At 48.6% G+C, this 12325-nt stretch overlaps 1 protein-coding gene and 2 pseudogenes across 1 annotated transcript; all 3 read right to left on the bottom strand.

Moving 5' to 3' along the window:
- Positions 1-1016: 1016 nt before the first annotated feature.
- Positions 1017-1193, bottom strand: LOC115325851 (annotated as a pseudogene).
- Positions 1194-1306: 113 nt separating this feature from the next.
- On the bottom strand, positions 1307-4465 carry LOC120842469. Its single transcript, XM_040213602.1, has one exon. The coding sequence runs from the start codon at positions 4463-4465 to the stop codon at positions 1307-1309; it is 3159 nt and encodes a 1052-aa protein (XP_040069536.1).
- On the bottom strand, positions 4425-4521 carry LOC120842492 (annotated as a pseudogene).
- Positions 4522-12325: the final 7804 nt, after the last annotated feature.

Genomic DNA, 12325 nt, shown 5'->3' with positions numbered 1-12325 from the left:
CGGGAGCGGTGGCGTCGCGCAACCCCTCGTGAGATCGGTCTATTCAGGCATTCAGGAAGTATAAAGAAGAGGGCTTGGGCAAATAAAATGCCCTGGCTTGAGGCCTATGCTTGTAGGCCTGTCCTGCCTATGGGGTCATGCAAACTGACCCTTCTCAGAGTCACTCCCTTGTGCCTGTGTCTCTGACATCGCCGTACGCCACTTCTGAGAGGGAGCAATACCACCTCTTGCGAGATAGATGGTGAGAATGTCCGAGAAGCTTCCTCCTCCCTCCCCATCCTCATTGCCACCAGCCACTGTTCCTCCACGACGCACAAATAGCCTGCTACTGAGGCTGGTGTGTATTAATACATTGCATTAATGTCGCATGATTCATGCCTACGGCTTTTTTTGGTTGGCCAGCAGGGCGATTCAGTGCCGTGGTTTGTATGCGGTGATGTTTACTTAGTACATTCTTGACTTATACCCATTATATCATTCGGCTGTACCTATAAGAACCATTCCCAGCAGTTTGCGCTGTCCTTCATCAATCCTCACCTTGTTACCGTGTCTGGTGCGTCATGCAACTAAACAACCAGTTCTGTGTTTGGGGAAAGCGCGTCTGCTGTGCAATCGATGCTAACAAAAGGTTGCACATAAGTGAGTGTAACCTCTTGTTAGCATCGTCAGAGGAGCATATAAAAGAGTGCCTTTTTATTATACAGTCCAACACATGAAATAAATAAAAGGGAATCGGTACATTAAGAACTGCTTATGGAAGGCGCCACTGACGAGAAGGCCGTCATGACTGGGATCGAAACCCCGGGGACCACGCAACAAACGGAGTTTCAGCACGCGCTTGCAAGCTTCGAACAACTCGGCCAGCTTCTTCGATCTCGGCCAACACCGAGAACGGGTACCGTCGCTTAGCCAAGCAAGCGGAGAAACGATACTATACTCCCGCTCCACCTTGGCCATCCATAAGGCGGAGATTATAACTCCTGATCTCATTTTGGAATTCATTATTTTCCCCCAGAGGGGGATGGGCCGCTCCCGGAGGTAGTGCAATACCGGGCCAACCCTGGCGACCTCGAAGCAAGCTTCGGAGGAACACCATTTACAAAAATAAGTTTAATATCTTGGACCAATTAGGTCCATATCAGATATTAAGCTGATAAGAACAGATTTTTATTGATGCTTGTTACATAAAAAATTACATCTCTAACACTTGTTCATTGCATAAAATAAGCTGTAACATTCAAAAACAATAAATGAAAAAAAAATGAAAAAAAAGGGGAGGGGGAAGTTGTGTGAACATCGATGGTCCTCACTTCCCGACGTGTTTTACGTACATGTCTCTCGATTTTGCTATAGTCTCGCTGACTATCAGTCTCTTCAGGGTCCGTGCATGTGGTTTGCTACACAGGCGACGCATGACTCGGTCGTTAGCAGGGTCCCACGACCCGAGCGCCCCCACCACCACGGCCTCCACTGCCACCCTCTGGAACCGCCGCAGTAGAAGCTGCCGCACGGGCTCGTACTTGGTGATCTTCTGTAGGCGAGCTTCCTCCAGTGCGGCGCGACGGTTCTCGAAGGGGCAGCAGACGTCGATGATGAGGGCCTCTTCACCCCGGACGAGCACCAGGTCAGGTCGCAGGCTTGTGCCGCCGACGGGCTGGTTCTCATGAGTTATGGTGAACCGGCCAGCGGCTGCAGCCCTGATACGGCTCACCACTTGGTCATGCCTGTCCGTGAGGGCCCGGCTCTGCACCATGCAGTGGCAGAGGACGTGTGGCAGCGTCTCCCGGGGGTAGCCGCAGGCTCTGCACCGCTGGTCGGCAGCTCCGGCCCACGGGCGTGCGCCGTTCAAGGGAAGCAGGTTCAGCCGGGCACGGTGCACAAACCTCCAGTCGGCAAACCGAGTGTGCCGCCCTGACCTCATGAAGTGGGAACTGGTTGGGTCAGAGGCGACACACTCCATCACCTTGCCCTGGTTGGGCTTCTGCTGGAGGGCCGTGTCCCGTGCTGCTGTCAGGATGAGCCGGAGGGTCCGGATCACCCTGTGGCGATGTTTGGCGGAGACCGAGACGTCTCCGCAAGTGATTCGGGCACCGTCGGGCTGCAGCTCCCACCCCACTTCAAGGCGGCGGGAGGCCTTCCGGGCCTCGGTCCACACAGACTGGACCTGCGTTGAGGTGGCCCGGAAGTCGCCCTCGGTCTCCCCGGTCAGGTACCTCTCGACGTCCTCTGCAGCCGCAACCCGCCGTAGGCGTTTTGACACCACCTGGGTCACGGCTCGGAGGGCCATGTCGCGGATCTCGGCGTCGGCGGAGGAGAGGAGCTTGAAGGCTCCGTCGACTCGGCAGGCATCGCTTGTGTCCGCCGCTACAGGTATGCCCGCCGCACCTGCCGCCGCGCTCCCATACAGGTATTCGTTGCAGGCGTTGCTTGGCAGGTACAGCGTGCGCTTGAGCAGCGGGCGCAGTGCGTCGTCCAGTCTCCGCCATTCCACCTTTCCTAGGGTGCCCGCCCTCATGGCAAAGTTGAGCGCGGGAAAGAGGAACGTCTTTACCGCATCCAGCCTCTGCCACGGAGCGAGCACAGAGTTGAGGAGGCGCTTGCCGAGGTCCACGGCATCGCTGATGGTTGCATCGTCGTGGAGCACCCTGTACCCGACGGGTCTGCCCAGGAAGGCGTGTCCCACGAAGTCCCCGATGGCCGGGACAGGCTCACGCTCGATGAGGAAGCGGGTGGGTCTCGTGCCGACAGGGTGCTGGCCGGAGAGGTGAAGGGTCCTGCACTTGGCCGGGTTCAGCCGGAGCCCAATCCGGGAGGAGAGGGCCGCCACGATGTTGATGCGCTGCTGCAGTGTCCCTGGGTCGTCGGCCAAGGGGGTGAGGTCGTCGGCGTAGGCGAGGATGTTGTGCTGCCCTTCGCCTCCCTGCACCGCCCTGATGACAGGATCAAGAACCAAGTTGAACAGCAGCCCGCTCAGTGGGCAGCCCTGTCGGATCCCGGCTGAGATGTTGATGGGCTCCGTGATGCCCGCCTCACCGACGATGGATGTCGTGTTGCCGCTGTACAGGTCTTCCACTATGGAGGCGAATGCCTCCCCGGCACCAGCTCCCCGGACCGCGTCGACGAGAGCATTGTGGGCGACCGACCCGAAGGCGTTGGCATAGTCCAGGAACGCCACACAAAGGTCTCCACCGCCCGTCCGGGCCGCATCCAAGCGCTCCTGCAGCACGAAGTTGTGTTCAAACACTCCGTCGTGTGGCATGAATCCTTTCTGGCACCGTGACAGGACGCGGTGGTCAGACAGCCACTGCTGCAGACGAGCCGCAAAGCATCCGGCGTAGAGCTTCGCGACTGTGCAACCGAGGGAGATTGGGCGCCAGTTGGTGGGGTCTTGCCGATCTCCCTTCTTGTAGATGAGGATCGTTCTCGACTCCCTCCAGGTGTCTGGCACGCGGCGATGACGTAGGCAGATGTTGAATGCCGCCGCAAGGAAGGAGGCCTCGGGATCGACAGTTCGCCAGTGTTGGTAAGTCAAGCGGTCGCCCCCCGGTGCCGTACTCTCGCAGCGTCGCAGGCGGGTCGCCACCTCGTCGTCGGTGAAGGCAGCCATGGATACCTCGCCTGCCGCTGGCACTCGGGCCATGAGGAGGTCCGTGTCGACCTCCCTAGGGGCCCATGTGGTGGTAAAGTGGGCCTGGAGCTCGTCCAGTGGGACTGGACACTGCGTGGAGGGACCCTCGACGATGAGTCTCACTGCCCGGCGGCGGTTGCGGCGGTACAGGGACTGGATCTGCTGCGGGCAGTTGGGATTGACTTCACGGCGAGGCCTCCCTCCAGATGTTGCGGAGGGGAGCTTCACGGCTGTCGTCACTGCCTCAATTGCGGCCTCAAGAGTGGTGGTGAAGCTGCTCCAACCCGCAGCAGACACCGGTTCCCTGAGTAGCCTCCGCAACCGCTTTGTGTGTTCATAGAGCACGCAGGACTCGTCAGTTGGTTCCCATGGCGCTGAGGTGCCGGCAGGGTCTTCACAGTGGCCGACGTCACCGGTCTCGGTCACGTTGCCGGCGTCAGTTTGGTCGTTGGGGGTTGAGCTTCTTGGTGTGCTCGTGATGTCTCGGTCCCCGGTGTTGGTGGGGACTTCTTCATCGGCAGCATCGGCCCCCACGGTCACACTGCCGGCCTCGGTCTGGTCGTTGGAGGTTGCACCCATTGGTGTGCTCGTGGGATCTTGGTCCCTGGTGTTGGAGGGGGCCTCCTCGTGAGCAGCTTCGGCAGCTTCGGTGTCACTGCCGTCCTTGGCGGGATCGTTGGCGGTGAGACCCAGTAGTGGTCTCGCCGCAAAGGTGTCCCGGTCTTTTGGTGTGCTCTGGGTTGGGGTGGTGTCCCGGGTCGTTTCTCCGAGTGGAACCTCGGCCTCTGGTGGTAGCTGGGGGTTGGGGCTCGGCAGTGCCATGGGTGTGAGCTGCATGTCCGGCGGCTCCACAGATACTACACTTGATCTTAGCCAAAAGGCCGAGAAGCGATACTTTTGCTTGAAGAAAATGTAGCCCCACTCACAACAAGGTTCCCACGATTGCGAAGTACCTCATAGTTTAATATCGTATTTCTCGATTTCTTCAAACGATCCAATAACAATATTCTAGACAGGAATCTTGCTACAACCAAGCTAGCTCTATCCATAAGTTACATTCAATTACAAAACGAACCCTAGAGCTATATTTTCGATATTTGTGGGCAACCACTGCCCGGACAAGTTTTTTTCTCGCTCTCTCTCTCCCTCTCTAGCCCGCCGCTCACCCTCTCGCGGACGAAGGAAGAACCAGAGGAGCGGGGAAGGCGGCGGCGGCGGTGGAGACGGTTCTGATCGGCGATTTCATGCGTGAATCAGTTTTAACGTCCCAGACGTTGCGCTCAACCCTTTCCGATTTCTAAAAAAAAAAAAAAAAAAAAAAAAAGAAATTGTGTTTTTTTGTTGCAATGTCCGTAGCCATGCCCTGAAATATTTTTGGCGACAAAATTTTTTTGATGACGTGAGCGCAGATGACGTGAGCGCAGTTTTAGTTTAAAAAAAAAACAGCGTGAAACTAGGCATCACTCTATAATTGATGAAAAATCAGCTGTTCAGTGAAACACCCAACAATATTTTTTCTTAAAGTGGCTTTCGACCTACGATGCGGTTGGGCTTGTAAAGTTTTGTTTAATTTAAATAATAAAAAAAAACTAAGAAAAATGAAAAAATTCTGCATTTATGTTATTTTATCAAAAAATATTTAATTGCTACCGGGGCTTAATAGAACTTTTTACCGGCTGCCCTGCAGGTATATAATCTATATAAAAATGTTTAAAACCGCTCAATTAAGTATCTCGCTGTAAACAAAAATCCTGAAGTTGCAAAAAAGTGCGTTTTGACGCATAAACGGCCGTTTATAGCACCCTGAGGGGGTCCAAGTAAAATACAAAATATGGTGTGTTTGGAAGAACCATTGATAATCTTTTTATTCTGAAAGTTTAATCAAAGTAATTTTTGTTTAAAGCGAGAAAACAATTTTGAAGTTGAACTCTCGCACCGAATTCCGGCGTCGCTTCTTAATGCGTCTTCGCCGCACAGCACGCCACCTGCGACGATAGCTGAGTCCTGACACGATTAGGTCCAAAGAAGGAACCGAGTTTTCTGCCGCTTCCTCTTGTCCGTCTGTTCGGCTGCAAGGGAAGAAACGGCAGGTATCGTGTAATAATCGGAGGTGCCGCCAGCGCGTAGCAATAGCAGGCCCGTTGTGCCCTTTGTACCCGAGGGCGGCTCGAAACGCGATGCCTAATATGGGCGGCATCAGCTGACGTGGACTTCTCCTAAAAGGGAAACGCTATAACATCGCCGCGAAATCTAGCTGTCATGCATACTGCGGTGAAAAGCGGAACTATCCAGCGACGCAAGAATTTGCCGTTTCAAAGCCGAAATTAAACACAAACGAGGCATGAGCCTCCAACTGCGCGCATTCGTTAACACCACATTGCCTCGCCGTTTGAGATTGCATGCCCGTTCACGGGGCCTTTGTGTTGCTGTCTATCTGTCCTGACGTCGAGAAGAGAGGGTGATTGCGATGTGTACGTAAGAAACAGCTAGCTTACTAGTGGATGCTCTTACCTGGCAGCACTAAGCATTTGCTGATATCAAGACAGTGGAAGACCACAGGAGGACATAGCCGCGCAAAACGATAGAAATAGGAAAAGCCATAAAGCAATAGAAGTAGAAAAAAATCCTTTTCCCACCAAGATGTACCCGACAACTCGAGGTCTACTTGCGTGCGCACACCGTGACACTATCGCACGCTTTGCCGGGCTCGACGGTGGCGTGCTTGACGGCTCTTTAAACGGCAAAACGCAATTTTGAACAAATTTAGTTTTTTTTTCTGCAAGATATTTAGTTGTACGGACTAAAACCTTTTTTTTTGTACAGTATACCTACAGGGCTGTCAATAAGAGTATTTACAGTCGCATGCAGCAAAGCCATAGTTTGTAACAAAACTAAAAATATGCTAAAATGCTCATATATCCTTATTTTTTAAAACTGCTTCGAGCATACCAAATTTCATGACCATGATCCTTATTACATAGCAATCCAAATACCGTATGGTTTTTTGGCAAAAATATTCCATTGTTCCGTAAAAAATCTTACTTTTCATGAAATATTGAATGACTCCTAGTTCCACCCTTTTACTACTTCAAACCGCCATCACACAATGAAATTTGTTTTTCGTCAAAAAAATGCGTTAGGCACCACAAATGTTACGGTGAAGAGCATTCAACTTTATTTTAGGAATCGAAGGTGGCCGTGGGACCTTTGACGTGGCATGGAGAAGTCCTGGACACTTGATGCCGCCCGTCGTTTAGGCATCGCGTTTCGAGCCGCCCTCGGGTACGAAGGGCACAACAGGCCTGCTATTGCTACGCCCTGGCGGCACCTCCGATTATTACACGGTACCCGCCGTTTCTTCCCTTTCAGCCGCAAAGACGGACAAGGGGAACAGGCGGAAAACTCCGTTCTTTCTTTGGACCTAATCGTGTCAGCTATCGTCGCAGGTGGCGTGCTGTGCGGAGAAGAGGCGTTATACACCGTTCCACCTTCAGTCTGAGCGCAGTGGACGCCACAGGCCATCCCAGCCGATCCAGCGCCGGGAGAAAATCGCGTGACCTGCCGGTTGGGCAGAGGGACACAGGGAGCTCAAGGTCACATGACACTCTCTCCACGCTGGATTGGCTGGGATTACTCCTAGTGTCCGCTGCGCTCGGACTGAAGGTGAAACGGAGTATAGGAAGCGACGCCGGGTTGTGGTGTGAGAGTTCAACTTCAAAAACTTTTTTCTCGCTTTAAACAAAATTACTTGGATTGAACTTCCAGAATCAAAAGATTATCGATTGTTCTTCCAAACACACCATATTTTGTATTTTTACTTGGACCACCTCGAAGTGAAATAAACGGCTGTTTAGGCATAAAAATGCACTTTTTTTGCTACTTCAGGATTTTTGTTTGCTGCGAGATATCTAATTGAGCGGTTTTAAACATTTTTTTTATAGATTATATACCTGCAGGGCAGCCGGTAAAAAGTTCTATTAAGTCCCGAGAGCGATTATATATTTTTTTAATAAATAAACAAAAATAATAAATTTTAAAAAAGTTTGTTTTTTAAAAATTATTTAAATTAAACAAAACTTCACAAGCCCAACCCCATTGTAAATCGAAAGCCGTACACATTAAAAAAAAATCGTTGGGTGTTTCACTAAAAAGCAGATTTTTCATCAATTATAGAGTGATGCCGAGTTTCACGCTGTTTTTAAAAAATAAAACCGCGCTCACGTCATAAAAAAAAAAAATCGCCAAAACTATTTCAGGGCATGCATGGCTACGGACGTTGCGGCAAAAGGCCGTGAATTTTTTCTAGAAATCGGAAGGGGTCGAGCGCAACGTATGGGACGTTTGACATAGAATGACTCAGTAGGAATTATCGTTTTCCGCCTCGGAACAGCGTTGCACAAAGGGACCGGAATGTCTAATTTTATTAGAGGCTTTTCGTATATCGCATACGCTGCGGATTTTTGGTCTTTTGCTCGGCAGCTCAATTTGTGCTCAACGTGACGGCAAACACTCCCGCTAGTAGTGTAGACCTCTAGCGTAAGGTCTACAAACAAAATCTATTTTTTGCCCTAAGTACGAGAAATCTGGTCGCGCAACTGTATGTCGAGCGATACACACCCCGAATGGGCTCGCGTTTTAAGGACGTTACAAGGAACATGAGTTTGCTCCAGGTATTTAAATCTCTATATATGTATATATATAACGCGTACTTGCCTTAGGTAACTTCAAAGGCAAATAAAGAAATGCTGGAAACATTTTATGTGCGTCTATAAGCCCGCAGTTCGTGACGAGAGCTTTTAACGGGCAGTTTTGGCGAGGCGGGTCGCAACGTTGCACATAACACGGTACACAAATGTACGGCATATTAACGTATTTCGGTTTAATAGGGCAATAAATAAAACCATAAGCACACCGATGACGTTAATAGGCAGCTTTGGCATTGCGTTACTGCAGGCCACCGTGAGCACGGCAATGCTCCTGGCGCGCGCTGAAAATTAGCGATGGACCGAATCTGCCGAACTTCAGATTCGGCGAAGTTCGGCACATGCTGAGCTTTAGAAGGAAAGTTCCGCAAAGATTCGGCAAATATCTGCGCACGCTCGAGAACGCGACGGGGCGTGGATTGCTAGTAGACGCTGTGCGGTCGTGCGGTTACCATCGTACAGTGTAGTGCAACCAGCGGTTACGGCGAGGTGTGGGGTAGGCAACACGGTAACTGTGCGTTCGTGAGCCTTTTTGAGTGTCTCTTCCATCTATTCAGTATTAATAATGCTTTATTCGGTTTGTAAAAACCCGGATGACAAAGGAAGGGATTTTGCCCATTCCATGGAGGCTTACTGTACCTTCTACTAAGATAACTAAGATAAATAGTAAATCACTGTGAAACTACACTGGATTAGGGTCCGAATGTCTCATCATAGTTATGTTAGGTGGAGGGTCCTCAAGAACAGAAGATAGACCAGCAGTTTACGCAGTCTACTGCGCAAGTGACAAATGTTGCGGTACATTCTGGATAACGTGATTTTATTTGACCTTTCCAGTGATGCAACGAGGTAGTTGAAGCTTTACTGACAATTACTTTAAAGCACTCTTCGCAATTATATAAGAATCTAGTTTTCGGCTGACAAGTAGTTTGTTCCGAAATAAAATAATATTGCTTTTTAATTCGTTATTTCGTGGTTTCCATGTATCAGCATAAAATTAAAAACACAACTATCATGCTCGACGTTGTACATTCGATACTCCTAACTTTTCCTATCTTCCTAAACGTTCTTGTGTATTCTAACACAAGAAACCGGCATTTGAAAGGTTAAAAAATAGACATTGCGAATATGGGAAGCACACATTCATGCAAAGGCGACATCAAGAGACTCAAATCGAAAAACAAGCATATTTACAATAATATTGTTATCTCTTCTGGTGAAGGCTCAGCAACCGTTGCATTCGTTTTCGCACGAAACTGTGGCACCCAGAGTACGTAAAAGCTCAGTTTTATTGCCTTTATTTCAACAATGTACACACACTTGCAGACTTCCGCTGATGAGGCCTCAAAACCGAAACCCAAGTAACTTGATTCGTAACTGCGGCCGCTACTACCATACCTCGTTGTCATGCCACTTCTGCAAGAAGTCACTTTAAAATTGCCAGTAAACACACGAGAACACCGATACAATAATATTGTAGAATAACACCTTACTTAGCAATAACTGTGTTAATATGCATTATATATGTTGCATTTAAGCTAAGAAAAAAAAAAGCCCATTTTCTCTAGAAATAACTAAGTATCAACGCTAACTCTGATAACAATGTATTTTTGACGAATCTTAAGAAGGTTCGGCAAAAGTTCGGAATTTCTTTTAACGAGTTTCAAAAGTGGGCAAAAAAATTAATTTTCCACTTCTTCATCAGACGCGCCTAGCGAAGAGCCGCTCGAGAAAGCGCATGCGAAGTCAACGTGCCATCATCTTGCACTTCAATTTTGCTGAAAATTGGAGTGTTGTGATCCAGCGCGCGGAAGAGCAAGTTGGTTTCCATCTTTACCTGCGTGGCTACATAGTGAGCAACAACATCGTCCATGACTCGTCCCATGCGCTCTTTGCGCTCAGCGTCGTCGAAAGGCGGCTGGAGGAAGTATTGCCTATTTTCACGCAGACGGTGCTCCAAGCCACTTCAAAAACAAGCACCAGCTGTACGAATTAAAAAAAAAAAAAAAGGAATGTCGTCGCCAAGTGGATATTCTCCGCATCAGGGCACGTGAAAAGCTCGTATGATGGAGTGGGCGGCGTGCTCAAGCACCTGGCATCCTTGTATGACTTGAAAACTAAAGAATTGTACTCCATGAGGACCATAACGAACGCGCAAAGTTTCGTTGAGGCACTCAGACCGAAAGTCAAAGGGATTGTAGAGAAGCTCACGCGTTTCCGGGAGCTCAAGAAAAAAGTGTGGGAGAAGGTAAACCCACCAAGACGCGTCCGATGCTCACACGTGTGGACAAAGACACTGGAGGAAGGCGCCTTGAACGTTGCCCCAGAAGAGATCTGCGAAAGCACAGAGTAGCTGCATACACGTGTCAAGGCGTGCACGTATACCGCTTTGTGTCCCGAAATTAAGAAAATCATCAGTGAGTGCGTGCCGATGCATGTTCAAAACTGCTACTGTGGACTGCGTGGCTCTTACACAGTATGAAAACTGATTCACAGTTACGTTGAACTAGTAAAAAGAAATGTAATGACTTCGGAAAATGTGCCATCGATGTTTTTGTGCCTTTTACTGATTCTGCGCGCGCGTTTCTACATGCTCGAACTGTGCAGTCAACCATAGGCGATCAGCAAGATGTGAGGATAACGAAACCCGGCGCATATTTCCCGAAGATTTATATACAAGATTTGAATGGTGTGAGCATTTATTATTCGATTGTAATAGACTGGGTAATGAGTAGCCACCCTCGTTTACTTTGAACCGTTCTCCATAGAACCAATTTTTGTCATGTTCGTTGCCTTTTGATTTGTATACACTTGTTACTCATTGTTTTTTAGTGCGCTTATGCGGTTTCTCTCTTATTTCTATTTTTAAATTACAATGAATATCACAATTTCGCCTACTTTACCTTTTTTTTCTTGAAAACGTAAGCAAAAATAAAAAAAAAAATATTTACGAAATCGTAGAGGCGCACAATGCCGGTAGGTTGCTGTATTTTAGTCAAATGGGCACACATTTTACGCGATTGCGGCTCAAATAGAGGACATACAACCAAAGTATTACATCTATATCTTGTTTTTTCTTGTAGTCGACTGTTATATCGAAAAGAATTTAAAGAAATAAAAATGTACAAAAATAGGGTTTTTGAGAAAATCGATCTCTAACTTTCAACATTTCTTTTTTCTTACAACGTTCACGTGAAGGTAGCGGAGCGGTTAGTCAACAAATCATGATATCATTATATGTATAATGGGCTTGCGTCGGGCTTCATATAGAGCTAAAGAAAGAAAATTTACCCCCAAAATCGACTTGAGTGACGAGTTTGACATTTTTTTAGAAAACAATAAAATTCCTAAAGATATTTGAATTCGTCGAGGTATCTTTATAGTACCTATTAAATGAGGGGGAAAAGTTAAAAAAGTGTGTAGAAAAGACACTAGCACCAGCAGAGGGTGTCGAACACGCGACCGGCGACGGCAGGCAAAGACACTAGTTTCCGCCACTGCGGCTTCTACGCTTCGTAACTCGAGAACTACAAATCTGGGGAACATGAGGTTTGCGCCCTCCTTCATTTGGGAAATGCCCTCCTTAAACATATATTTTTTTTCGTCAGAATTAAAAATTAGATTCTTTTAGCCTGCCCGTTTGAGATAAAACCACGATGATGAAACGGTATTGTACAAAATGAGCTGTTGGGCTAGTTGGTTTTGCATATTTACAATGTAGCGCAAAGACAAAAGAGAAAGGAGAGAAATAGGAAAGAAGCGTTCTTTCCTATTTCCTATAGAGTCTGTCTCTTTCCCGTTCTGTCTTTGCGCTACAATGTAAATATGTAAATAGCTATTGTACAAATTCACTGTGTGAATGCTGACGATGATGATGGGATGGTGAAGAGGGCAATGAGCGTCAGGCATAGCAGCGGCCTTTGCGACGTGATCTTCGCTGGGCTGCCATGGGCTGCTGACTGTAGAAGGCCAGTCTCGAGCGCCTGGCGAGGGC

Source organism: Ixodes scapularis, unplaced genomic scaffold (genome assembly GCF_016920785.2).
Source record: "Ixodes scapularis isolate PalLabHiFi unplaced genomic scaffold, ASM1692078v2 PGA_scaffold10__122_contigs__length_95168666, whole genome shotgun sequence".
NCBI classification, from domain to species: Eukaryota; Metazoa; Arthropoda; class Arachnida; order Ixodida; family Ixodidae; genus Ixodes; species Ixodes scapularis.
The sequence above is the reverse complement of the archived record's forward strand: the minus strand, read 5'-3'. Positions and strand labels throughout refer to the sequence as shown.